We start from the raw sequence: 25,808 nt of genomic DNA, 5'->3' as shown, positions 1-25,808 counted from the left end.
GAGCCTTAATATTGATACAATAGGTTTCGGGATGTTTTTTTCTTCCTTTTTTTCTTTTCTTTCCTTGTGCTAGATTTTCCTTCCTTTTGAGTTGCTTCCCATGTGAAATACTGATGAGAGGACAATGCCAAGTACATCAAACGAAAAAAAAAAAACGTTTTGTCTATCATATTTCAGCTAGATATGTAGTATACAGCCTAAAGTGTGGAATACGTATGCCAAAGTTCCTGGTTCGATTGCTGCCAGTTTCATTTTTGAAAATATTGTTTCTTTTATAAAAATTTGCAGTAGAAATTTCTAAGTCTAACTTCTAACCTTCTCACGCATTCAAGGGCTAAATATAAGTACAGTATTCAAGGGATATATATATAGATATAGCCCTTTAATTCGTAATGACCAGGGATATATGGGATATAAAGCCCTACAGTATAACAAAGAAAACCGTGTCAAGTAGGTAGTAATCCATGTTCCTGCCACATCAAGTTCTAATTTTTTTTTCTTCACGAAAATAAAAAGATTTAATATCTCCTAATGGCTTGTTTTCACTAGAGTGGAAAAAAATTAGCATAAAAATTCAGAAGTTAAAAGCTCGAGGCTTTATGAACTTTTGAACTAGAATTTCAATTTTTGTGACGACTTATTCTGCAAGTAGCGTAGTAAATATGTTATGTCATGGAGTTTGTAAATAAATCATGTAGGTACTGGTCCAATTTTTCGAGAATACTTGGTGACAATCAAATAGCATTATCATGGAAACCAACGATTTTCATTCGAATGCGGAACAGAACAGAACAGCAATAGCTATAGAATGTGTGCAACCATGTGACTCAAAATCCCTTGAGATAAGAATAGAATGAAATAGCCGCCATCTTGGTTGATCCGAACAAGAGAAGCTAATGAGGAATAGTTCGTTATCGTCAACCAAGATGGCGGCAATGACGTAACATGCTCCTGCTCTATAGGCTTATTCATGATCTTTCGCGAAACAAAACGAAGCTATACGATAGGATTATGTAAAAGGGTTTTTCAAGACGGTTTTGCGATTACTGATTTGAGATGCCGGGTTTTGCGATACCGCGGATCTTTTGAAGCTCAACAGTTTTTAAATCTTATATTACCAGGGGAACTTGATAAGTACTCTGGAATTTGTTCTGAAAGTGAAAGAATATTAAACATACTAAAAGCAAAAGTTCTGTACGCAGTCTTCCAGATATATTTTTAGCGAGAAAAATGTACGCTCAAGCTCACTAGTTCGAGGAACTTATAAAATTGTTCGCCGTTCGTGACAAGCGGCGCCTATTCAAGTGTTTTCGCGGTAAACAAAACAAATTCCAATAAATTATTCAATTAGTAGCCGTCATACAGATCACAGGTACTAGTATCTCTCAATCCTAAATCATCACGCAATCATATTCTAGCTTTTGTTCTTAATCCATTGGTAAAGGGACCCATTTGCAAATAGACGAAAATTAATCATTCAAAGATTAATTCCATAAAAATTTCGCGGCATTTTTATTCAACAGCTCAATATCTATTTTGTTCAATATAATAACGTCATACAACTGTAACTACCGGTTTTCTGGAGAATCGGCTGACAAGTTGTTTACATGTCAACTGACCTATCCATGTGATTACTGCATATATAGCGCTGTCTCTGTCACTCGATCACAGGCACTTATCGTATGACCATTCCACTGAGAATCTTATTCTTGATACAATAGTTTTCGAGATGTTTCTGTTGTTTGGCAGATTTTTCTTTCTCTTGAGTTGCTTTCTATGTGAAATGCTGCTGAGAGGACAATGCCAAGTACATTTAAGAAACACAAAAATTGACTTCAGGAGGATGGTGGATAAAAACCAGATAAGAGAGAACCTAAGGTATGCTAAAAAGGAACCTTTTATAAGCTTGGACTGCTTTCAACTTTCAACTTTTTCATCTGAAGGGAACAAAAATGTCAAATATCTTCTAATGACCTGTTTCTATTTGAAGAGATAACTAGCTAAAAACTAATGTGAGCTGCGTCAAGACCAAAGAAATGCGGCTTATTCACCTATTGGGCACTCTTAACTAGTCCCAACGGGATTAATGAACGCTTTGCCCTTATCTAACCCACTCTTTTGTCTTTTGATTGTTTCTTTCGTTTCCTTGCCCACCTTCAGTCTCATTGGTTTCTTTTGTCTTGTTCTCAGTATATAAACACTCCTTTCTACCACCTCTTTCTTTTTACCTCCGACGAAGGACTAGCGTCCGAAACGTCAGTAAGTTTTTTCATCTTTTCATGGTGTAAAATTTACCTTTTTTTCATTACTGTTTCATTAGAAACACCGACGCAGCTCACACTAGTTTTTAGCTAGTTATCTCTTCTTGTTTCTATTCGAGTTAGACTCCAGAAAAAGTAGCTCTTATCGGAACATCACAACAAAGCAAACCTCTACTTCCTCATTAACAGAAACTGAAAAATAGAGAAAAAAGAGTGAATCAAATTAAATATTTCGTATTATGAACGGCGGTTCAAAGGATCGCAAGCATTTGACGACACCCGGCGGGTGCTTGCCAGTAAAAGTAGGAAGAATAAACCTTGATGATATTTTGTTAGAAATGGCTGCACAAAGTTATAGATTTGTCTTGCACTGAGTCAATGTTGTGGCTTGTCGTCGAAACTGGAATTTGTCTTCGTAACAATTGGTAGAGGCAATACTATGTTTTTATGTAACTTAGTAAAATCTTATCAAATTGAGTTGATCCTCGCAGTATATGAAGCAACTTATGCAGCTGCTGCAAATTGAAAGACTCAGAAAAAAATCCGCATACTTGCTTCATATACTGCGAGGATTAACTCAATTTGATACATTAGAGATTTCCGATTTAGCGGATTATAGGCGGAATAGGCATATACTAACGGAATAGGTACATCGTGTAGCTGATGCGTTGTGAATTCAGTCAAACCGTTAAATAGGTGCCGTAAACTAAATCAAACTAACTTCTGAATCGTCTTTGTATTTATATAGGGTATTTTTTTTCCCGATTTCTCGTCAACGAGCATCCCTATCCTCTTTATCCTGAAGGACCTCTCAATCTCTGGGCCCCGAGCTTCACTGCATGTTAATCGTAGCTACCAAGAAATGAGTCTGACTTTCCACTTAATGACAAGAAAACTATTTTAATAATTTGTAGTCAGCTACAAGACAATAATACTGAATATTCCATTCTTCATCGGACAGATACAAAACGTAATTGCTACAATTAAGACAAATAAATATTCTAGTCTTCATCAGACAGATATCATGTTAGCATGTCATATATACGTACAAAACGTAACTGCCACAAAAGACAAATAAATATTCTAGTCTTCGTCAGAAGACACCAAACCATGAATAGTCCTCCAGCTTGCCAAAGCTTTCTTATGCTCTCGAGCAGCAGTTTGAGCTGACTCGAGAACACCAGGGATTGCATCCAGCAAGCGGTCAAGTCTATCCTCTCTCGTCACTTTTTGTCTTTTGCTAGACTTGTTCTCCGGCTTCACTGAAGTTCTTTTCCTAAGATAAAAACAACACATGAAAACCACGTTTTACAAGCCATATCTAAGAATTTGAGCACAAATTATTACAAAATATTAAATTATTATCAAATTACCTATCTTCCTCTTTCTCAAGTTCCCTTCTATTGTTGATCTTCTTGAGAATTTCTGTCGAATCGTCATGCTGTAGGTTTTTGTCATCCACGTCAACCACATACTTCGTTTCCCTAGTATTAATAGCCTTACAAATTTCTGCAATTTCTTGTTTAGCACTTTCCTCGCTGCTAGATTGAGAAGACTCCTATTCATCATCAATTATTTTTGATGTTGATGGTGTTTCCCGCTGCGTTTTGTCTGTTGACGTGGTATCGTCATTCCTATAAGAATAATTTCATATTATTATCCTTTTAATTACCGAAAGCACTTCGCACCTGTTTAATAATTGATTGTACCTTGTAAGTAGAGCGTTGTTGAGCAGTTTAGAAGCTCGTTTTCTTAGGCGCTCTTGTAAAGCCTTGCAAGCGGACTTATCCTCGACCAAATACTGGTCTCCTGCTTCTCCCATCACTTCTGCGTGTCGTCTCATGTAGCTCAACACGCTTTTCCACTCTCTCCCACATGTATTTACAGCCTGAAGAATGAGAATATCCTGCAGTTCTGTATAATTTCTTCTTGCTTTTCTTTGTTTTTTCACGTTTTCCATCGTGTTCAATGTTCTTGTACGAATGATGAAAAGAGTGCCTTGCTAGCAAACGTGCCCACGTGCGCTAAGTGTGAATGTTATCAACCTTCTTGTGTTTCCTAATTGTGTTTGTGTTTTGTTTCCTAATTATGTTAATAATAATGCATACATTCTAAGTGCACGCACGCTTTGACAAGTTGTAGCAAATTATTTGCATATCTTCGCCTTTGTAAAAGTTTATAGGTATTTATTAAGTTCAAAACAAGTAATGGATGTTCCTCCTTTCCCAACCTTTGTTGTGATGACGCTGTTGTCTGTGGTTACAGTTGTAAAACTTGTGCTCCAAAGATCACCACGCCTAGTTCCTCTATTTCCTACCCATGTTATAGGGAATCTGCTCATAGCACTTCTTATGCTGGTCTCTATAGTACCAACAGGGAGATTTAACCTCTTAGCCCGACTTCTTGGTAATCAGCTTCTTCACCGCCAAAACAATGGCATCGATATTTATCGTTTAGTACGGAGCTACCCACGCGTTTTTTGGTACATGACCGGGGAAACACCTGAATCCTTTGATGCTATTATACGAAGAATAGCCGTAGACGTTACTCTTCCAAGACATACACCTCGAGTACCAGCAACTAATAGACGAAGAGCTTGCAAACTTGACGTCACAAACAGAGTCCTCATGGTTGTTATGTGGCTAAGGCAATACCCGAAACTGTACGTCCTCGCATTCATCTTTAGAATAAGCAAAAGTACCGTTGCTGAAGAAATCTATCATATCGTTCCAATTCTGTTTGTCCGCTATCAAAATTTTATCACATGGCACTCTCTAAGGGTTTGGAGTAACTTTCTGGACACTCTGCCACATTTTTCAAACGCTGTAGGTATGATAGACGCCACGACACACAGAATTCAAAGACCATCTGGCCCAAGACAAGCAGAGTTTTATAGAGGCGACAAGAAATACCACTTTATAAGTACGCAAATAGTAATCGATGCAGATGGATTGATAGTACTACTTGTAGCTGGGTAAGTTTGTAGACTTGTCTAGGTTTAAGATAGTAATGAATGAATGGATGGATGGATGGATGGATGGATGGATGGATGGATGGATGGATGGATGGATGGGTGGGTGGGTGGGTGGGTGGGTGGATGGATGGATGGATGGATGGATGGATGGATGGATGAGTGAATGAATGAATGATTATGATGGTCATAACGATATGATTTACCCTGACACATTTGTTTACTACTGAAAGATAAATGCATACATTTTTCAGTTTTCCGGGGCGTATGAACGATGCAGAAACATTCAGACGACTTCCTGCTATAGGACACAGGAGAATAAGAAATCTTCCACAACGAGCAAGGCTGCTTGCTGATGGGGGATATGCTAACCGCCCTCCTCTCATTACACCAAGACGTATTGCCCACAACAGAAGACAGCGAGATGCTAACAGGGCCCTGAGATCACTTCGTATCCGAGTGGAGCACACTATTGGTTCTCTTAAAGTATATTCGGCTTCCTCAGACATCTTTCGTCACATGAGACCGTTCCAACCCATCGTAGTAGCAACCTGTGGATTTCTTGCAAATCGAAGGAGACTAATTCTTAGAGGACTGTAGGAAAGAGAATATCAACTCGTTTCTTTACAGACTGATTTCCCCCTAACGATACAATTTGTGGAATATTCGAGAAACTTTGATAACGTTTCGTCAACCTCTTTCTTTCCAAAGACTTTGCTTACAAGTGTAACTTGGATTTTTCATTGTAGATTTGAGAACACTGAAGTATGAAGGCCGATTTACACGGTACAACGTTTGCTTACGAGTGTCGCATGCAATCTGCTTACAATCTGCAAACGTTGTACCGTGTAAATCGGCCTTAACAATTTTAGTTCATATAATACATGTTCGTCAGCAAAAATAATTTGTTTATTTGTTTGTTGAGTATAGACTGATTGTGTACTCATATCAACAAACCATATTTTAGTTCAAAAAGGTCATATAAAACAGTACCAGTTCAGAATATTAAGTAAAAAAATAGTGCTCGTTAAGCAATAGAAAACAAAACATTTACTGAGTTAACCTATATTCTGAGTAGCATGAGTATCAGGCTCTCCGGGAGAGGGGAAAGAGAGAGCCGGCTTCCTTCCCTTCTCTCCCCCTAAATCGGAAATCTCTATTACAACCGCAGTACAAATATATATTTCATATATATTGTCATACACACTTAGTAAATTCTTGTTTTTATCAATTAATCTACAGACGATTCACAGAACGTCCTCACCCCGTAGCATCCATAGGCGAAGATCTTATAACAAACTACATCCGGGACACGTGGCAGAGCTACGGATTTGAAGTTGAGGAGCCTGAGTATGAGATTCTTTTGCAATTTCCTCAAGAAAACAAACCAAACAAAGTATCTATCATCAACAACCATACCAAGGAAGTAGAGCACGAAATAATAGCACAGCTAAACGTGAGTATGATAATTGTTTTATATTGAGAAAATGTGATAGCGGTAAAACGCAGGTCAGTTCGCTCCTTACCACTGCGAACATTACCTATATAATTGCCTCGTTGTCGTCCTTGCAACAAAGCAGCTTTTTTCCTTTATCATTGGTTCGCCTTCTTTCAAAAAAATCAACATTTAGTTGAGAATTATAAATAGAATAGGATTGTAAGAATATAACTGGCATATTAACCGTTCTCTATTTTCATAGAATCATTCTCTTTTTGAAGGTAACTGCAGGTCGTGGACACAATGGAACGATCTACAAGTACACACCTTACATGTCTTTTGTCACTGCTGGTACCGTGGAAGGCGAATTGGTATTTGCAGGTAGTGGATGGCCTTATGATTTACAACAGCTGAGTAATAAAAACATATCGCTGAAAGGAAAGATTGTAATCATCCAAGATACGCTTTCATACGTAAGATTATGTTGTATATTGTATAAAGGATGATGTGACAATGATTTTTAAAAACATGGAAAATCGGAATGGCATTAGCATAATCTCCGCTCTGAGTTTTTCTCCGCAGTGTAGAAACTAAGCTTTATTAGAAGGCACATCACCTGAACACGCAGAAGTCCATAACTAGAGGTGTCCATCTGGCAATAGGGAGGCGACAACTCATGTGTTTCGGGAGTGAGCTATTTTTAGACAGTACCGCTCAACTAATCATATTCCTCGAAATTAGACGCGCTGCGCTGAGTAATCGTTGTAAATATAGCAGGCAAAACAAAACAAGACGAAAAGGAAATAACAATGGTGTCTAGTGCTTGTGATTTTGATAATAAAATCTTCGTTATAATTTTTCTTTCTGGACGAAAATTGCTTTGACGTATAAAAAAACTTTGTAGTTCAACATGACATAGATAAGCGACAAAGTGTCAAAAAAATCCACTTCCCCCGTGAAATTCAGTTGTATAGAAAGGATTCACAGTTAGCGCAAGCTTTGAATCTGTAGGTTTTTATAAGATAATGTATTTTTGTGTTTTACATAGTTGTTATGTTGAGTATATTTATGAGCAAACTGAGTTGCGTTTTTCATCTTTGTTGTGATTCTGGAAGTCTCAAAGAGGTTTGGAATTCCACGATAAATTCTTTTTCAAAGTCGTTTCGATGTAGCCTTTACTGTGAGATTGGGACGAGGCAAAAGTTTCATTTTTGGTTAAAACGGTATGAAAACTTTTAACTTTAACCTTGTTATATTCAGAAAGAGTAAGAACTAGAAGCCATATAGCTCACTCTCCAAACACATCGTTCGTTTTAAACGATGATGGATACTTTTCGTTATGAATTTCTTCAGGATATTCTACTGTTTTGTGACACGAAAAAAAAAAACGTAACAAAATTGTAACTACATAATATTTCACATTGCTTTGCTTTGCTTTGCTTTGCTTTGCTTTGCTTTGCTTTGCTTTGCTTTGCTTTGCTTTGCTTTGCTTTGCTTTGCTTTGCTTTGCTTTGCTTTGCTTTGCTTTGCTTTGCTTTGCTTTGCTTTGCTTTGCTTTGCTTTGCTTTGCTTTGCTTTGCTTTGCTTTGCTTTGCTTTGCTTTGTTAGACATTCAAATTCACTCATCTTCTGTGCTCCCTTACTCTGTTGCTTTTCTTTCCCTTTTAAAATTTAAGTTTCCGTATCTCGAGAAAGAGGGTGCAATTGGCGTGATTGCTTACACCGGACCTAAGTTCCACGCATTCGAGGGAACAGGAGTTAATGACACCTTTCCAAACAAGCCTTGGTTACCAGGAGATGGTATTTTTAGTAGCAGAGGAGTTTACTTTTATGGAGATCAAACTACCCCACTGTTACCAACAACGATTGGAATGAGACTTCAGAATTTAAATGAAACTGGCCGTACGCTATCAATTCCTCTCCAAACAATCTCTTATGACGATGCTCGTTATTTACTGACTCGAATGCAAGGTGAGGTTTAATAGCCAGATAAAATAATTACAGAGGAGGGACGGATTAATGATCTAAAGGAAATTCAAATTATAAAAAATTCTAGTTATAAACCAATATAATGCAGAAGATTGGTTGGTTGGCCCCTCAAAACGTATATTTAAAAAATCATATACAAATTTTCCCTTACAGGAGAAATAGCGCCAGCCAGCATGAGAGGCATTTTGGATATAGATTACAGACTTGGACCAGGTTTAAACAGAACCAATAACAATTCAGCTCCAGTTGTCAGACTTGAAGTCAACAATCAGTACGTTAAAAAGAAGATACGTAATGTCATAGCAACAATCCCTGGCTCAGAAGAACCTGACCGATATGTTCTTATTGGTAACCACAAAGATGCGGAGTTCTTTGGAGGCGTTGACGCTTCGAGTGGAACGGCAATACTGATGGAGATATCTAGAGTCTTGTGGAACCTTACGCAAAGTGGATGGAGACCAAGAAGAACAATAAAGTTGTGTAGCTGGAGTGGAGAAGAGGACGGCTTAATGGGCTCGACTGAATGGGTGCAAGAAAACCTCAAGCTCCTTAAGAAGAGAGCTGTAGCTTATTTAAATACTGACCCTAGCATAATGGGTACAGATCTCTTAAATGTTCAGGCTAGCCCCTTATTAGGTGACGTTATCCTAAATAACGCCAGAGAACTTCAACATCCAGCCAATAATTCAATTACATTATTTGACAGCATGGTTAACAGCCTGCCGAAATCAAAGGATTACCCAGGCGAACCACATATTTATATCAACAACCAACACGCATCAGACCATGTTCCATTCTTGCATTTGCTAGGTCTTTCTGTGGCGGATTTCGCGTATTTCCTTACATACCATGATCAAAAAATTCTTTTTCCCGCTTATCACACTCAGTATGATACTTTTGAATATTTTGAAAGGTTTTGTGATCCAAACTTTCTTTATTCAAGGTTAATGGCAAAGCTTTTAGGGGGTATACTGCTTGATCTATCTGACTCCGAGGTTTTGCCGTTTAATGTGACAAGATTTGCCAAATCTGTGCAAAATGCTTTAGAAACCCTAAAAATGTCAAGAGGAATTGCACTACGACTCGACCAGCAGCAAATAGCATATCTGGAACTGGCAGTTGAAACACTTGTAAATATGACCAAAACGTTTGAGTCTGCAAAATCTAGGCTCACAGGTCAGCAGACAAATCCTATGGTTTTGCGCATGCTCAATGATCAAATGTCGGGGTTAGAGAAAACATTTTTTACTCCGAATGCCATGAGAGGTTTGCTAGGCGATATGAATGCAAAGATCGCTAAAGAGCTTTCTCAGTCCTATCAATCAGATAATATGTTGTTAATTAGAGAACAGTTCAACAATTTTGGTAGGATCGCATATATGGAGAATCTCACGCAAAAAGAGAAAGACGAGTATTTTAAGTTTGAAATGTCGTTGATAATCCAAGCTGTCAGAGAAGCAACTAAGCTGCTTAAACCACTAAAATAGATAGGATCTGCCTGCATAGGTTGCCTTTTATCGATAAATATGTATCGCGCCTTCCAGTTAAAAGTGACGGCTCACGTGAAGTAATATAATGCTAAAATAACGAATGATTTAAATTTGTGTTTCGCTACACTGGGGGGGGGGGGGGGGGGGGGACGAGATATGAGACCCATGACAGGTCTGCGATCATGAAAAAGTGTTACGAATTGTACTGAGAAATATATTAAAAAGTAAAACCGTCTAAAATGTTTTTTCTTCAATTTTACGAGGGAAAATAACGTTACTTAAACTATACTGAATAGCAAGTGTTTCATTTCATCGTTGGCATCACAAAGTGTTTTATGATACTTTCAATTTTTGTGGCCTCTGTCTTTTGTAAGAAGCATAGCAACTTAAGGGCCGCGGGGAAACCTAAAAATTCTGGTATCTGATCTTTGATCTGATCTCGGCCAAACGTCACGGCCATAGATTGTCATTTATGATTAACTAGTCATTGCAAAGCCGTATTCTCTCTAACTGATGATCAATACCAAAGGAAAATCTAGACAATTTCAGACGAAGACCACGCGGTAACCAATCGCACCCCCCCCCCCCTCCCCAAGTAAATAACTGATTGCTAGACGAGCTTATTTTCTATTTTTTTGACCGGTATATTCATTTGCAATCTTTTGCAATTTTACTTCTGCTACTATAACAGGATTGTTATATTAGCTATCATTTTATAGATATCGATGAAATACCAGGTTTTCTCTAGTGTCGAAAACTTGATATCTTTCACCAGTGGAAGATACCATATCTTTCACAATGCTTTCACACGTGAAGATATCGCTGTTGAATCGGCTTGCTATTTTAATTTAATAAAGAATTTTTGAGCTTTTGTTTTATTTAAGTTTCATCGATATCTATATAATAAACAGAACATTACATGGCCGCTTTAAGATACGAATTTTATCTTCTCGAGTTCGTGTTCGCTGCGCTCACTTGTGAGATATCAATTGAACACTCGAAGATAAAATTCGTATCTCCGCGCGCCCATGTAATATTCTCTATGTATATGGCCACCGCAGCTCGCGAAACGATCGTTTTTATCTTACGCGGAACTGAGAAAAACTCTGAAAAATTTCCGTTTTTTATAGCCTCGTGCAAACAATGTAGCTTCAAAGATAAAAGCATATTATTTCGATTTTCTGTCCTTTATTCCTTGTTCATTTTCTTAATCCTGTTCATTCATTATTGAATGATGTTGTCTGTAAAAACACCTTGCAGCCATATTGTTTTGGTAACAGGTAGCCCGGTACTAACAATTTTACATTGTCATTTATTTGATGACACGAGGTTTTACGTTTCACTCATGTTCTGCTCTAATTCCCCTCTTTATTTATCAACCAGGTTATATCTAAAACTAAATACCAGAAGGATGACATTTATTGATTTATTAAGCGGGAAAGTAAGTATAGAAATAATATAATAGGAATCCGCGACACCATTACCTTCCGAATACCGTTTGGTCGTGGTGTCAACAATTATTTTAGGTCGAAAGCACGAACGTGAAAGTCGTTTCGTTTCGAAAAAACTACAGTATTTTTACTTCTTTCTTTGTTAGTTTGTCGGTAACTTGACACTATGACACAAATTTTACATATGAATGCACCACAGAAATCAAATTAAAATAGTCTTATTCCCGAGATACTAGATTTCGAGGGGGAAAAGTCTATTTTTACTGACTAACTGAATCATTTATTGAAACTCGTGGAATTTGTTTTTCTTCATCACTGGAGGGTGCCTTCCGTGATGAAGAAAAACAAATTCCACGAGTTTCAATAAATGATTCAGTTAGTCAGTAGCTGTTATACAAATCACAGGTACTAGTATCTCAAAAGAATTCCAGAATATGGTGATCATAGTATTGGTTATATTCTTAATAATGTTTATAAAATGACCTAACTGAGCTACTGAATCACTTTATACTCTAACTCAATTCCAATAAGCTATTTACAGAAATGCTACTTTGCCAAGACGTAGGGGAGGTTAATTTGGTGGCCCTGAACCACATTCATGTACATGATAAAGCGAGAATATAGTACTTATAAAACACATTACTGGTCACCAAGTACTTAGCATGGTGGCTGCCTATTAGATAAAAAAATAATTACAGACAAAAGTGGACCAAACAAGTAAAAGTATTATCTTGCTTTTGGAAAAATGTTTTATTAGATCTGACTACATTTTATTTCGATAGTATTTGAATTTTTTCTTTTAAACGTGCATTATAACTACAAAGACTATGAGGATCAAGATGATTAAGTTAAAGAAATCAAGGTGCCGTGTAGGTGTCTTGATTCCTCCCTTATCACTACTATGTGAGACGGTTAAATGATTTCTAACGATTAAGATTTAGTTCTTAGGTACGTTTCAAAACTCTTCAGTATTTTTTCGAGTTCTCTTTTCTCAACGGCTTAATCGCGCTTCTGGGTTATAATATTTAGTTATTCAATCAAAACCCGTGGCATTTTAATCAACTCGTACGTAAATTCCTTACCATACAATGGACCTTAATAAAAGAAAAGAACACATTGTACACAATCGAGGCTAAGACTGAGCAAAGGCGAACTCGAAATGGGAGTATTTCATATGGGCTAACAATTATTCGACGATTTATTGCATTTAGTTGGTATTACTTCAAATATCTGCTTATTAAAAATGATGGTACTAGTAAAAAGTAATGGTAAGATATGATCTGCCTCCTTTCCAACGTTTTTGTGCCCTCTTATAAGTCCAAAGTATTTCAGGGTCAATTAGAAGAAAAGACGTCTAATGCTCTGGGATTAGGTAAGACATGTCTGTATATTACACTCAGTAATTTCTAACAGAATTAAGTTTGTCCTTTTTGTGATGAATTGGTTAGCTTGTCACAACGTCTCAGCCCTTAATACTTTTAATACTTTTACTTTTAATACTTAATACTTTATGGCATCAAGATTGCACCGAGGTGATCAGGCTATTCATAAACACCATGTTGGTAGACTTAAACAAAGTTCATAATGATCTTGGTTTCCACTTGAAAAGACTATCATGTCACTAAATATATTTATTATTTATTATATAAACAGGAGTATAAGGGAATGACTCCATGGCTATAGCTTTATGGCTTGTATGTGAACGAGAAGCTAACGGAAATTCTCAAACATATTCCGTTACACAGACACAAATTCTCTTCTTTTTCGTTCCATCTGTGATAATTGGTGGAAAATCCCGCAATGAAAATATATGCGCTTGTAAAATATTTTCATCCACCAGTTCCCTTTCTGGTTTGTTAGATACCATTACGTTATACATTAATCTGTAATTACCGCATAATTCGTTCACAGGCTAACAAGCCATAACATACGTGTCCATCCAAGACATGTACATAGCTCTGTAGCTGTTGCTCATTCAGTAACTGATTCTTGATCTTACAGCTGGTTTTGAGATGTTTCGGTTTTATTACCAGCAGTTTTTCATTCTTTACATTTGCTTTCTGTTTGGAATACTACCTACAGGAAAATGTCAAGGAAGTCAAGCTCAGTTAATGAAAACGAAAAGTGAATTCAGAAAAATGGTGGATAAAAATGAGATAAAGGAAATTCTAAGGTATGACAAAATACTTAATTAAAGCAACTGGGACTTGGGACGGCCGCAGTAATTGTTGTCTTATATTTTCTGTCCGGCCGAGCATCCATTATGGTTTGTTTTTTTTAGCCTAAGTCATTGTCCGTGATGAAAACTACAATGAGAGAATGGCTGAATAAGTGGAATGAGCAAAAAATTAATGTCATTATGAGTTTTGTTGTCATCTATTAAATCCCTGAAGAGTTATAAGCATTTGAAAAATACCAAAAACATGATAGCAAGACTGGTAGGCCCTTGGTTGTTTCCATACAAACCTTTCTAATTTTAAACGGCTGTAGCTTTTTATCATTTAATGTTACTACACTGAAATTTTGGAAGATCAGTAATTTCGATATACTCTTTCTAATGAAAGCATCGTTGTCTTATATAACTGATGACCTCAGGATCTCTAAAGTATCTCTCTATCAGTCCCTGATTTTTTCTCCCGAGATTTCCATTTCCATCACTAGGGTTTTCTGAAAAAATATATATGAAAGGGTAAAAGTTTATCAGTTAGTCCAGATAGGCTAGGTTCATATTCTCGAAACTCGTCGGGGGAATGAACCATGAGAGCAAGTCGAATGTTTCCTGCTCAGTGCAGCACAAGGAAATTTGGGGAAGTAGTAACATTTTCCAAACATTCAAAATATTTTTACACGTCTTCCCATTTATTACCAGACAAACTACAAAACGACCTCATCTCGCCGCTTCAAAAGGCGAAGAACTGATTACAAACTACCTCCGGGACACGTGGAAGAGTTACGGATTCGAGGTTGAGGAGCCTGAGTACGAGGTTGTTCTCTCTTTTCCTCAAGAAGACAAACCAAACAAAGTATCTATAATCAATAACGTTACCAGAGAAGTAGATTACGAAATAGTAGGACAACTAAATGTAAGTAATAATAAGTCCGGTTCATAATAATTTTTGATGATACTTTGTAAATTGACAACTGTGACTGAAGAAACTGAGGATAAATCAAAGAGTCGTCGACTAGAACTAAAAAAAATGAAAAATATATTTTAAGCCATCAAATATTTTCGTTCAGTTTTAACTCATATTGAATGTCAAATTATTAAAGACTTGTTTCACATATTATTGGATTTTCTTTGGATAGAAAAAAATAGACAGCAGCCTACCCCTGGAAGACAAGCAGCTAGGCGCTCATTTTCTCCCCACGTTGTGGCTTGCGACTCTGATCAACGATAAACTCTGTAGTCAGCGATTAGAGAACTCACTTATCGCAAGTCGAGACTGTAATTTAGTATACAGGTTTAATAAATAATTATATATTTCGATTTTTAAAATAATAATATGAATTTATTTGTTTTTAGGTAACAGCCGGTCGTGGACACGATGGAACGATCTACACCTACACACCATTTATCTCAGCATCTGTTAATGGTACCGTAGAAGGAGAATTGGTATTTGCAGGCTCAGGGCGGAAGTTGGATATACAGCACTTGAAAAACAGAGGAATATCGATTAAAGGAAAGATTGTCCTCATTTATGATATATTTGGAGACGTAAGAATTAATATTTTATTTATAGTGTATATAACGCCATCAATGAATAAGAAAAGGGGGGAAGCAAACCTTTGCCGTGGCCACGTCACATACTTAGTGACGTTGTAGTCCGTCATTTTTTGTCAGCGCATTTCTTTGCCCTAGGCGTGATTGCAGCCCACCTACCGAAGAGCATGTGATGAAGTCCAATTGAAAATCTTACACATAAGTTTTGAAATATTAATGCTTTATAAAATCCAAATACTATTCACAATGAATTATAAATCGTCATTCGAAATCGGGAAAAATTTATCAAAATATTTTGCGATCGTCTTCTTGTTCGTTCTCTTGTTTGGAAAAATTAACTCCTGCTAAAACATAGTTAGAGTTCTTTGATCGGGACACTATATGCTATAGAATACTAGCGTCCATTATCTAACCCTAAAGGTAATCATTGCAGATTCCAAAAAGTCAAAAAATATTCTCAGTTCTGCAAGCTTACCATATTTACTCTGTTTTTCTTTCCCTTGAATTTTCAGTGGATAACGGTCGGCAATAAAGAAGGAGCAGCTGGAGTAATTCTTTTTTCAGACCCCAAATTCTTCGCACAAGAGGGAACTGGAGTAAATGACACCTTCCCAAACAAGCCATGGTTACCAGGCGATGCTGTTCTAACTAGTTCCCCCATGGATGGTAGATATATTTTTGGAGATCCTAGTACTCCACTGTTACCATCTACTTGTGGAATGGCGGCTCGTCCTTTAAACAAAAGACGCAAATACGGCAACTTTCCACTGCAAACCATCTCCTATAACGATGCTCGTTATTTACTGAGTCGAATGCAAGGTGAGGCACACTTAGTAAGAAAAAGTGGAAATATGTAAATCATATATTGGAACAAATATGATTCTTAAGCCGACAAGCTTACATCGATTTTCACAGAACTTCCATACACGTAAACATTACAGCAACAAAACTTGGAATAATTCGGGACAGTAATCCTCCAACCCGTGTAATTTTGCACGTACGTTTTGGTGTTTTTAAAAGTTTTTTTAATTGATAAGTGTACGAAGCAAGCTGGTATGACCATAGATGATTTTTATTCCTACAAAAATGAACTTTTTATAACATTTGCATGGCATGACGACCTGATGCCCTGCTCCACCCATCACGGTTCGTTCTGTCATTGCTAGCAAAATTTTCATTCTGACCATTTGTGAACATCAACTAGCACGAATTGCATTAGGGACTGTGCAATGATTATTCAATGATTATGTATAATACGCATGACTTAGGCTTTTTTATTTTTTTCTTCTACTGTATGTATTTCTATATCGCATAAAGGATTCTCTATCTCATTCTATTCGTATAATATTTGTGCGTATAAATAAACTTGAAAGGGGCATGTCAGACACAGTAGTAAATTCGCGTCTATCGGTCTAATACATTTAGTACCTTGGTTTGTTATTTGGTAATCGGTATTCTTCTTAGCTCGTGGGAACCATTGGAATGCACCACGAAGATAAATAATTTGAATATATGAATTTCACCTTCCAGGAGAAAAAGCGCCAAAAAACATGACGGGCAATTTGAAAGTAGATTACAGACTTGGGCCAGGTTTAAACACAACCAATAAGAATCCAGCTCCAGTAGTCAGACTTGAAGTCAACAATCAGTACGTTAAGAAGAAGATACGTAATGTCATAGCAACGATCCCCGGCTCAGAAGAACCTGACCGATATGTCCTGATTGGTAACCATAAGGATGCGATGTCGTTTGGAGGCAGCGACGCTTCGACTGGAACGGCGACAATGATGGAAATATCGAGAGTCTTTTGGAAACTCAGGCAAAAAGGATGGAGACCAAGAAGAACAATAAAGTTGTGTGGCTGGACCGCGGAAGAGTTCGCGTTAATAGGCTCGACTGAATGGGTGCAAGAAAACCTCGAAGTTCTGAAAAAGAGAGCAGTAGCTTATATAAATATCGACCAAGCCATAATGGCTACACATATCTTATTCGTAGAGGCAAGCCCATTATTAGGCGACGTTATTCTAAATAACGCCAAAGAACTTCAAGATCCAGTCAATAGTTCAATTACATTATTTGACAGCATGGTTAACAGCCTACCAAAATCAAAGGATTACCCAGGCGAACCACATATTTACAACATGAAATACCCAACAGATCATGCTTCATTCCTGCATTTGCTAGGTCTTCCTGTGGCGAATTTCCTCTATTTCTTTTTATACAAAGATAAACAGAACATTCATCCCCTTTATCACACTCAGTATGATACTTTTGAATATATAGAAAAATTTGGCGATCCAAACTTTCTTTATTCCAGATTAGTGGTGCGGCTTTTAGGGAGTATATTACTTGATCTATCTGACTCTGAAGTCCTTCCATTTAATGTGACGAGATTCGCAAAATCGGTGCAAAATGCCTTCAAAACCCTAAACAATTCAACGCATTCAAAACGAATAAACGTAATGCAGATGGCATATCTTGAAAAGGCAGTCAAATCATTTGTGGATATGACCAAGGCGTTTGAGTTCGCAAAATCCCGGCTCACGCGTCAGCAGAAAAATCCTTTGGTTTTGCGCATGCTCAACGATCAAATGTTGGGGTTAGAGAAAATATTTCTGAGTCCGAATGCCATGAGAGGTTTGCTCAATAATCTAAATGACAGAATAATTAAAGAGATTGTTGTTTCCTACCACAATAAAGATAATATGTTGTTAATCAGTGAGAAATTCAACAATTTTGACAAGATCGCAGGCATGAAGAATCTCACTCAATGCGAGAAAGACGAATATTTCAAGTTTGAAATGTCGTTGATCATCAAGGCCGTCAGAGAAGCAACGAATCTGATGACTTTATAGATTACTTTCAGTGTACGGAGTCGGCCGATGAATTGCATTATTAGGTCTTGTTACTATTATGCGTTTCCAACAGTTATCCGTTTTTGGACGCCATTTTGAATGTTTATGGTTGTTCGTCGGTTGTTCATTAGTGTTCTTCGATACACTAATAAGGAAAACCGCGTAAACATTCAAAATGGCATCGAGAGACCACAGGTTGCCCAGGCTATTATCCTGTGACTTATGAAGACAGTGATATTTTTAGAAATTTTACAAGTTTCTCCTTTAAAAAGGCTTAATAAATATTTAAAAAACCTTCATGTATCCACTGGGAGTTGATATTAAAGCTATTTTTATGCCGTAATTTCTTTTTTTCAAAAATCCCTACCCCCATAGGAAAAATTGACAAAGCTGGGGACTCCGGGACCTAAATCGCCAGCTGCCTCTAATCTGCGCGTTCAAAAAGCCTACTCTTCTCCTTCTCCAAACTTTACGGAACTCCGTCAAGTTTTTTTTTGTTTTTGTTTTTGTTTTTTGATAGTATCTGGCCATTGTTGTTTCAAAAACGTACACGGTTCCAAGATTTATATTTCTCAAGATATTGAAATAAGAACATCAAATAACACAACCTAAGACGTACGATACCAGCTCCGAGGACGACACCAACGGATATTGCCTGGCCTACACAACCAAGTGTCAACATCTCATAGTCATGCATCCCGAAGAAATGGCTTTTAATGTAGCTTTTACATGCCTCATTTAAAAGGAGAGTCCCTTTTTTTTTCAATTCAACCATCAGAGAATATGGATTAGTCACCATGCTGTGATATGATGGGAGGGAAAATAAGATTCGAAACTTTCAGGACATCTAGTTCTAGCGTAAAACAATGTATCATAAAATAGCTCAAGATTCAAACCAGGTTTCAGAATGCTTTTACAACACTCAAACATCATTACAATAAAGCTTTTCAACAAACTGGGAGCTCTCTTAACTAATCTCTTATGTTTTCGCTTTAATCATTGCGTTGGAAACGCTTTAGAGGAAAACAAATATTTAAATGAGTGATTCTAAAATCAGATATTTTACCGATGACTTATTTTACATGAAGCCATCAAAATAAGATATTTTTTTATTTTGTACGGTTGGTTTCTGTCTAGATCTTTTGTGTTCTTCAACCAATCGATGGAGGTGGCTACAAGTACCACATAGTCAGCACCACAAATATTGTAACTAAAACTAGAAACAAGATGGCTTGACTACGAGAACAGTCCTGTTATCTTCAGTTGTGACATGCATTTACCGTCCTGTTCATTTTTTCATCAGATAAATCACTTAACATGTATTTTGTTTTCAATTTTGTGCTTCACGACCGAGGATGTTGCTCGTAAAAACTTCTATAAAGACCTTCCCTGCTTGCCGACTTGCACAGTCTACTATTCAAGCCAGGTCTTCATTTTAATTAATCCGCTAAGATCGTTTTTGAGGGGCTGGTGTTTTAGCTTGTCTCTTGAGGATATCAACAGGAGTTACATGACTGGGCTTGAGATCACAGTACGGTGAATCAGGACAGCCAACCATCAACACGTGATTCCCGTTAATCCATAAACGAAATAAACCTTTGTGGTACCCGCGCATGTCCAGATCCCAGATTTTAAAGCAAGTGGCTGCGTTGAGCCAATTTTTATTATCTTGCCATATTGTCATTTTCATGTAAAAAACATAAGTTTTGTTACTGGTGTCAGGAACAAACGAATCTGGATGTGAACAAGGTGTTTTGCCGTGATCTAGCACGCTTGCCGACCTAACAAGGAAAAAGAAAAATATTGAAATGTTGCGAAAATAGTCGGATGGCTAGGACATTGGAAGGGCATTGGAACGTCTTTTTGACAATTGGTGTTTAAAGATTAAAGATAGACCCAAAGGAATTAATGGTAAAGGCAGCTCTGTACAACCTGATTTCGACTGATAAACAAGGAAAACTAAGGGAAAGGACTGATGGGGAATCTTCAAATAACACTTTCTGAAATTTCAAAAAATTGTTATTACACCCTTGGCAATTGGTAATAAGCGAGTCCCCTATTTTAAATTAAAATCTTTCTTTCGCTAGTATCGAATCATCTCTGATATGATAACAATTATTCATATAAATACCTAATGAGTCTTCGCATCTCCTTTTCGTACTCTTCTTTGTACATTACATCAGGGTTGAGTTTCATTGGAGGCGCGACGTTGAATGAACGACGTTTAAAATAAAGATTCTGGAAGTAAGGGTTGACGTTGAGTCCAATGTCGCCAAAGTGATACGTTCGTGAGATGTCAGGTATTATACACTCTCGTTGCTTTAGCATCATGCCTCGCACCCACATATCCCAATCCCATAGCTTATCTGGGGTCGGCCAGTTTGGTTCAAGCTCTTCTTTGTAGATCTTCTTAGGCAGAACCCTGTTGAGATAAGATTTTTTCAGGTACCCCGAAGGGTCTGTGTTATCAGGGTGTAAAGGTGCCCGGTCGTACAGATGTTCAAATGTCTAAAAATGTCCGGATATCGGGGTGTCTAGGTGTCGGGATATCCGGACGTTCAAGTTCGGATGACCAGATAAACGGGTGTCCAGTGTTTATGTGTTCGGTGTCGGGCTATTGTGTGTCCGGGTGTCTAGGAGTATAGATGTCAGGGTATGGGGGCTCCGAGTGTTGGGGTGTTCGGATAATCTGGTACTGGGTTGTTCTTAAACAAAAGTCATGTAAGGAAATATTTCAGTTGGGAGTTAAGGTTGGCTGCAATCCCTGGCTGCTTTAAGGCTAGTCCATCTTGGGACAACCATTTCTTGGAAAAGAAAAGTGTGATTGAAAACCTTTTATTGTTTTTAATAACAGGTAATATTCAATGCATATTAAGTGCACGTTGACTAACCATCCAAGTCCTGGCATATACTCCACTCGGTATGTCATTGACGGGTCGTATACTGTGTGTTTATATCCCTGGAATAAAAACATTTTAAAATCTATTTATGACCAGGTTTTCAATATATAAGCAATTATGCATAAGCACAGCAAGACACGCAAACGCAGATGGCCTTTCACGATTACTTATGAGCCTGAATTTGAGTCTGAGTTTGACTTTGTTTTGATGTTACAGTTATGTGGCATAAAGTGAGCAATGAGATGCAAGGAGTCCAGCAGCTCATCATTGCGCTAGCACCTAGTCTTGCTCGCGTAAATTACGAAAGCTGTTCGGACACGTCAACGACACTGTTTGTATATAAACTAAGACCGACTTCGATTTAGATCGTTTCCATTTATTCACTTCAAAAGAAATACACGAGACTGCGGACTTGCGAGTTACCCCTTTTCGAAGCAAGACTTACAAAACAGCAGCTTGCGGTTTAACATCGCGTTCTACTATTTGTACATAAGAAAATGAGCAAATACAAGCGAAGCAACAGCATAAACATAAAATCAACTAAATCTCTAAAGGTTAAGGCTGCCGCCCACAAAGATACCACGAAAATCACAAGCCCGACCCGAAGCCGACGGTCAGGTTTGTGACCATAGCAACTGTCAATCAACGTTTCAGTAACCGTCATGGTATACGGCAAAACAAAGTCAAAGTAAAGTCAAAGTCAACTGAAAGACCCAAAAAATCTAACAGAGGCACCTTATGCACCACCCCATTTTCGTATTTATTGCCGAAGCCATTCTCGAGGAAGTATTTAGAAGATATGAATACATAAAGCGTTTTACCTGATCGTTCCATGCTGATATACAAAACAAACTCTTGTCTTTCTCCAGAACAGGAAGAAGCTGTTGGAAGAAGCTTAAGATGTCCACCGACACGTCCAAGTCTTCTTCCAGGATAATCAGAAACTGTGCTGCTGGATTATTGTCAAATGATGTTGTCAAACTTTTCTTATAATGCTGAAAGGAGGAGAAATAATTACATGTACTGAAATACAGCTTACACGTGAATAAACTGCGTTATATTTGTGCTTGGGTGTAAATGCAGGCCACGTGCCATTCCCATTCCTTTATTTTACAGTTGCTCATGCATAGACACATAGATAATGGATATACAACTCAAATAAATAATCTCATTCTCAAAAAACTGACAGTGTCGTATAGAATAAGAAATCACACTTCCCGTGCAATTAGAGATTGTAGCAGACCCTCCTGTTTTCCCCTTTTTCTCCCCACCACCCGTTCCCCCGTTCCCCCTTCTCCCCAGACCCTCTCGACCGCCTTAGACAGAGGGCCAATACGCAAACAAGCTTTTCTTTCAAGAACTGTTCTAAATTTGCATAAGACAAACAAGTATGCTAACGTTACTAAAACTTTATCGACCCCTACAAATCCCTTGAGAGAATCTAAGTCAGGGCATGCTAGACATTTGCCTGTTTGGTTTTGCGATGGGAAGACGACACCGGAAGCGCTGAGTAAAGACCAATCGAATCGAAGAGCAGACCCAACAATAGAGCGTTTTCACGCGACGTCACAGCGGCCATGTTGGTGTTCCAAAACAATATATTCTATTCTATATTCTATCATCCGGGAATTGAACTCTATTTCTATGCAAAAAACTGTGCAGAAAGTTTCTATTGTTTGGTACAGCAATATGGCTGGCTTGTCACGTGAGTGAAAACGCTCCATTCCTGCCCGCATGTGATGTTGAGTCCAGGAATGGAACACAAGAACCAAGAGTTAAATACGGTGCTCTACCACTACGTATATGTATAACTCTTGAAGTAAGAATTACCTGTGAAATCCTAGCATTTTTCGCGCCGATTGACTCGTGTTGATGGACTTTTATATTGAACAGCTTCCCAACCGAAGCAGGCTCCTCGAAAAATCCATCAATGAATAGAGATACCATAGAGGCGTCGAGACCAATCACCTTCTGCAGGCCTTGTAACATGCGAAACAAGTAACGAGGTCGATTTCCTGCTATTATGGCTATCGGAAGTTGACTTCTGCTTCCGTCGGCGAATGGCGGGTTTTCAAAATCCAGACTTACAGGGTTTTCACCTATAATAAAAGGAAGAGAAAGATAATTGAAAAATGGAATGATGGATGGATGGATGGATGGATGGATGGATGGATGGATGGATGGATGGATGGATGGATGGATGGATGGATGGATGAATTCATTTCTATCACATTCCATTCAGGTCTAGTAAACCATATTATAAATATCCAATCAACTCACATCTGCAAATCAAAGGATAAACTTCGTATTTCTCACAGAATTCCTTCCTTCTTCTGTTGCTCTCATTTTCTTCCCAGTTACAGTTGTTCCCAATGGATTTACTAGCAAGAAATGACGTTGATATGGTAACGTCACTCGCCCATTTATAAGGGTTGGTGTTTTTCTGATAGCCTTCAGCCAGGACACGTCCGCCATGTTTTCTCTTTTGGACTGCAAATGCCCACATGTCCCGCCACTTAAGCAGATTGATGTACAAACTGCCGTAGCTCTTGATGAGGTTGCGTGCATTGTTTTTCAGTGCACGCGATGCTTCATCCTACGAAACCACACATCAAAATTTAAGGGAAAAAGAAAGAAAGAAAGAAAAACATGACGACTTCATAGGTTGTAGGATGCAATCAGAAGCCGTTCCAGTAACGATAGCAACTCCAGAGCGATCTCCGAGAAGAAGGAAAGATAGAAAAAGAATTTAAAATCAAAGGAAAAGGAGGATTGGAAATAGCATAATTCTTTGTTCTTAACCAACAAAGTATCAAAGTCACATTTCAGGTGTTTGATGGAAGGGGACCTGGTTAAATCCTGAATATCTAAACAATAGCTAAATCCTAAATAACTAAATGGAAGCCATCTTGAAAATAGGTCCCCTAAAACAGCCTTAAAATGCACTGCGATGCCAACTTGACCCAGTCCCCCTCCAACCGGAATGGCTAATATACTTACCATTACAGCAAACAAAAGAATCCTCCCGGGTGTAACGTCATTTAGAAACTGAACTAAAGTATCGGAATATTTAGAATCTGTAAAAGTTGCAAAGGATGACGAAGCCATTTGAGCCCCGGTGGCCTGGTTCAGGACCACAACGTGAACCCCGATAAGACGTGCGACATCACTAACCTGGTAAAAAAAATATGGGAATCACTAGGCGTGACATTGTAACGCAATGCAATATGCATCGAAATAACCTGTACAATTATAAAATAGAACAGAAACAGGTAAGTACGGCCATAACGTGCAGGGACGGCGGACAGTTTTTAAAGTTTGGGGGGGGACTGCAGCCCTCCCCTCCCTACACCACACACTCAAAAATTAGACATTAAAAAATTTGACGTAATTCTCGCAAAAAGTGGGAAGGCTAAAGCCCCCGTCTCCGCCGTCCCTGGCATGGTCCCTGTGCACAAAAAACAATATGCAGAAATCCTCACCTTTTTACCATTTACTTTCATTGATATATTAGACTTGCTTGAACAAACTTCTAGATTAATTACGAGATCTGAAATAGCAATGATCAAAAGAAGGTTAACATGATTTTCTAAGCCGCCATGATGCAAGAATGCTAAATGGCATCGATATCGTGACGCCCGCTCGCAAATCGACCATTAAAAGAGGACCCCCCCGAACGAAGAAAGGAGGGCCGAGAAAAAACTGTACTCGCAGATAAGCTGGCCATGCCATCCGTGCACAGGAGAATTTACAAGAATGCTCAAGACATTATGCACGCTGTCTCACTTTTGTTGCTCCTACTTCCCTGATTGGTTAAGAGTGAAGGCCGTTTTTTTTAAGTGCCACGACACCGGTTCAAATAAATTCCCATTTCATTTCTATAGTACAAAAAGGCCGGGTAAAGCCGGTTTGAAATTAAACGTCGCAGTTGACTTAAACCAAACACATCACTGACTATACAAAATCATATCTGTGTTCATTCAAAAGAATCGCCAAAAATCGAATTTCCTGTGTTTAAAAGTCACTGTGTATGCATGTCTTTTTGGTCGTAGTTGGGCCGGCTGTCTAATATTTGCTAAAATGCCTCCTTCAAGAACTAGAATCTCTTCACTCAAAATCCTATCCTTCCAGTAACACCGAAGGGTCTTTATAAACTTCTATATCACCGTAACTGTCGCGCGGTTCAGTTTCAGAGCTCACCTTCATTTTCTACAGCTCCCGGTATCTCAGGCTGGCTACCTTTACCTCTTGTCCTTACATTAACGTCTTCTTCAGATGAATGGCTTCTCATTTCAGCCAAGGCAGCTAAAATAAATATCACATTTCCAATAAAAGTGACCACCACAACAAAGACTAGGAGTGCACGTAGCAGACGATAAGAGAGCCCTCTCTTTTCAACTTTGAACGATATGCTGTCTGAGCCTGGAATCTGGATCTTGTAGGTCGATGAAACCTGAGCCATCGAGAAGTAATTGCAGCTCCAAAATAACTTTTAAAATTTCCTGCTCTGAATACCTTGACCAGAAATAATTTTAGAAACCGAAATTGTGTTGAGATTTATGGCTATGAAACTAGTTATTAAACTTCTTAGACAATACATTTTTATGAATCGTTGGTTACCGTCGTTAGGGGCCATCGTGTCGTGGACATACGGGGACTTAGACTGTTCGTAGTGAGCTCGAAGTATTTACTTGATTGATACTCGGCATTGTATTTGAAGCGTTGAAGAAGC

General features: G+C 38.1%; 4 protein-coding genes across 4 annotated transcripts; 2 read left to right on the top strand and 2 right to left on the bottom strand.

Moving 5' to 3' along the window:
* The first annotated feature begins 1,683 nt into the window (after positions 1-1,683).
* On the top strand, positions 1,684-10,276 carry LOC116297040 (aminopeptidase NAALADL1-like). The gene is made up of 5 exons (XM_031705179.2): positions 1,684-1,878; positions 6,475-6,688; positions 6,952-7,143; positions 8,347-8,641; positions 8,813-10,276. Exons 1-5 carry the CDS (start codon positions 1,730-1,732, stop codon positions 10,144-10,146), a joined length of 2,184 nt encoding a protein of 727 aa, XP_031561039.2. The 5' UTR covers positions 1,684-1,729; the 3' UTR covers positions 10,147-10,276.
* On the bottom strand, positions 2,859-5,219 carry LOC148907003 (uncharacterized). The gene is made up of 3 exons (XM_089037053.1): positions 3,971-5,219; positions 3,635-3,895; positions 2,859-3,537 (listed from the first exon to the last, which is right to left on the bottom strand). The coding sequence occupies exons 1-2, from the start codon at positions 4,219-4,221 to the stop codon at positions 3,820-3,822; spliced, it is 327 nt and encodes a 108-aa protein (XP_088893179.1). The 5' UTR covers positions 4,222-5,219; the 3' UTR covers positions 2,859-3,537; positions 3,635-3,819.
* Positions 10,277-13,738: 3,462 nt separating the features above from the next.
* Positions 13,739-18,475, top strand: LOC116296541 (putative N-acetylated-alpha-linked acidic dipeptidase). Its single transcript, XM_031704575.2, has 5 exons — positions 13,739-13,773; positions 14,470-14,683; positions 15,124-15,315; positions 15,834-16,140; positions 16,852-18,475. Exons 1-5 carry the CDS (start codon positions 13,739-13,741, stop codon positions 18,174-18,176), a joined length of 2,073 nt encoding a protein of 690 aa, XP_031560435.2. The 3' UTR covers positions 18,177-18,475.
* A 463-nt stretch (positions 18,476-18,938) lies between these two features.
* On the bottom strand, positions 18,939-25,626 carry LOC116297116 (protein O-linked-mannose beta-1,2-N-acetylglucosaminyltransferase 1). The gene is made up of 9 exons (XM_031705282.2): positions 25,277-25,626; positions 24,559-24,626; positions 24,077-24,250; positions 23,357-23,672; positions 22,907-23,175; positions 21,898-22,071; positions 21,068-21,135; positions 20,308-20,598; positions 18,939-19,957 (listed from the first exon to the last, which is right to left on the bottom strand). The coding sequence occupies exons 1-9, from the start codon at positions 25,536-25,538 to the stop codon at positions 19,624-19,626; spliced, it is 1,956 nt and encodes a 651-aa protein (XP_031561142.2). The 5' UTR covers positions 25,539-25,626; the 3' UTR covers positions 18,939-19,623.
* Between the last annotated feature and the right edge of the window lie 182 nt (positions 25,627-25,808).

This window comes from Actinia tenebrosa, unplaced genomic scaffold (assembly GCF_029948245.1).
Source record: "Actinia tenebrosa isolate PJP-AT-01 unplaced genomic scaffold, QUT_ActTen_1.0 PGA_scaffold4__44_contigs__length_22323623, whole genome shotgun sequence".
Taxonomy (NCBI): Eukaryota; Metazoa; Cnidaria; class Anthozoa; order Actiniaria; family Actiniidae; genus Actinia; species Actinia tenebrosa.
This window is presented reverse-complemented; position numbering and strand designations above follow the sequence as displayed.

What these genes read in the sequence shown, in the direction of transcription:
- LOC116297116 (XM_031705282.2), bottom strand. Translation starts at nt 25,538, where the DNA reads ATGGCTCAGGTTTCATCGACCTACAAGATCCAGATTCCAGGCTCAGAC. An exon ending in AAAATGCTAGGATTTCACAG is followed by an intron (nt 22,072 to 22,906) that starts GTAATTCTTACT and finishes TCCTCCTTTCAG; the next exon opens with CATTATAAGAAAAGTTTGAC. An exon ending in GAGATGCGAAGACTCATTAG is followed by an intron (nt 19,958 to 20,307) that starts GTATTTATATGA and finishes TTTCCTTGTTAG; the next exon opens with GTCGGCAAGCGTGCTAGATC.
- LOC116297040 (XM_031705179.2), top strand. Translation starts at nt 1,730, where the DNA reads ATGTTTCTGTTGTTTGGCAGATTTTTCTTTCTCTTGAGTTGCTTTCTA. An exon ending in AAATAATAGCACAGCTAAAC is followed by an intron (nt 6,689 to 6,951) that starts GTGAGTATGATA and finishes CTCTTTTTGAAG; the next exon opens with GTAACTGCAGGTCGTGGACA. An exon ending in TCCAAGATACGCTTTCATAC is followed by an intron (nt 7,144 to 8,346) that starts GTAAGATTATGT and finishes TTAAAATTTAAG; the next exon opens with TTTCCGTATCTCGAGAAAGA.
- LOC116296541 (XM_031704575.2), top strand. Translation starts at nt 13,739, where the DNA reads ATGGTGGATAAAAATGAGATAAAGGAAATTCTAAG. An exon ending in GAGATAAAGGAAATTCTAAG is followed by an intron (nt 13,774 to 14,469) that starts GTATGACAAAAT and finishes ATTTATTACCAG; the next exon opens with ACAAACTACAAAACGACCTC. An exon ending in AAATAGTAGGACAACTAAAT is followed by an intron (nt 14,684 to 15,123) that starts GTAAGTAATAAT and finishes ATTTGTTTTTAG; the next exon opens with GTAACAGCCGGTCGTGGACA.
- LOC148907003 (XM_089037053.1), bottom strand. Translation starts at nt 4,221, where the DNA reads ATGGAAAACGTGAAAAAACAAAGAAAAGCAAGAAGAAATTATACAGAA. An exon ending in AACAACGCTCTACTTACAAG is followed by an intron (nt 3,896 to 3,970) that starts GTACAATCAATT and finishes TTATTCTTATAG; the next exon opens with GAATGACGATACCACGTCAA.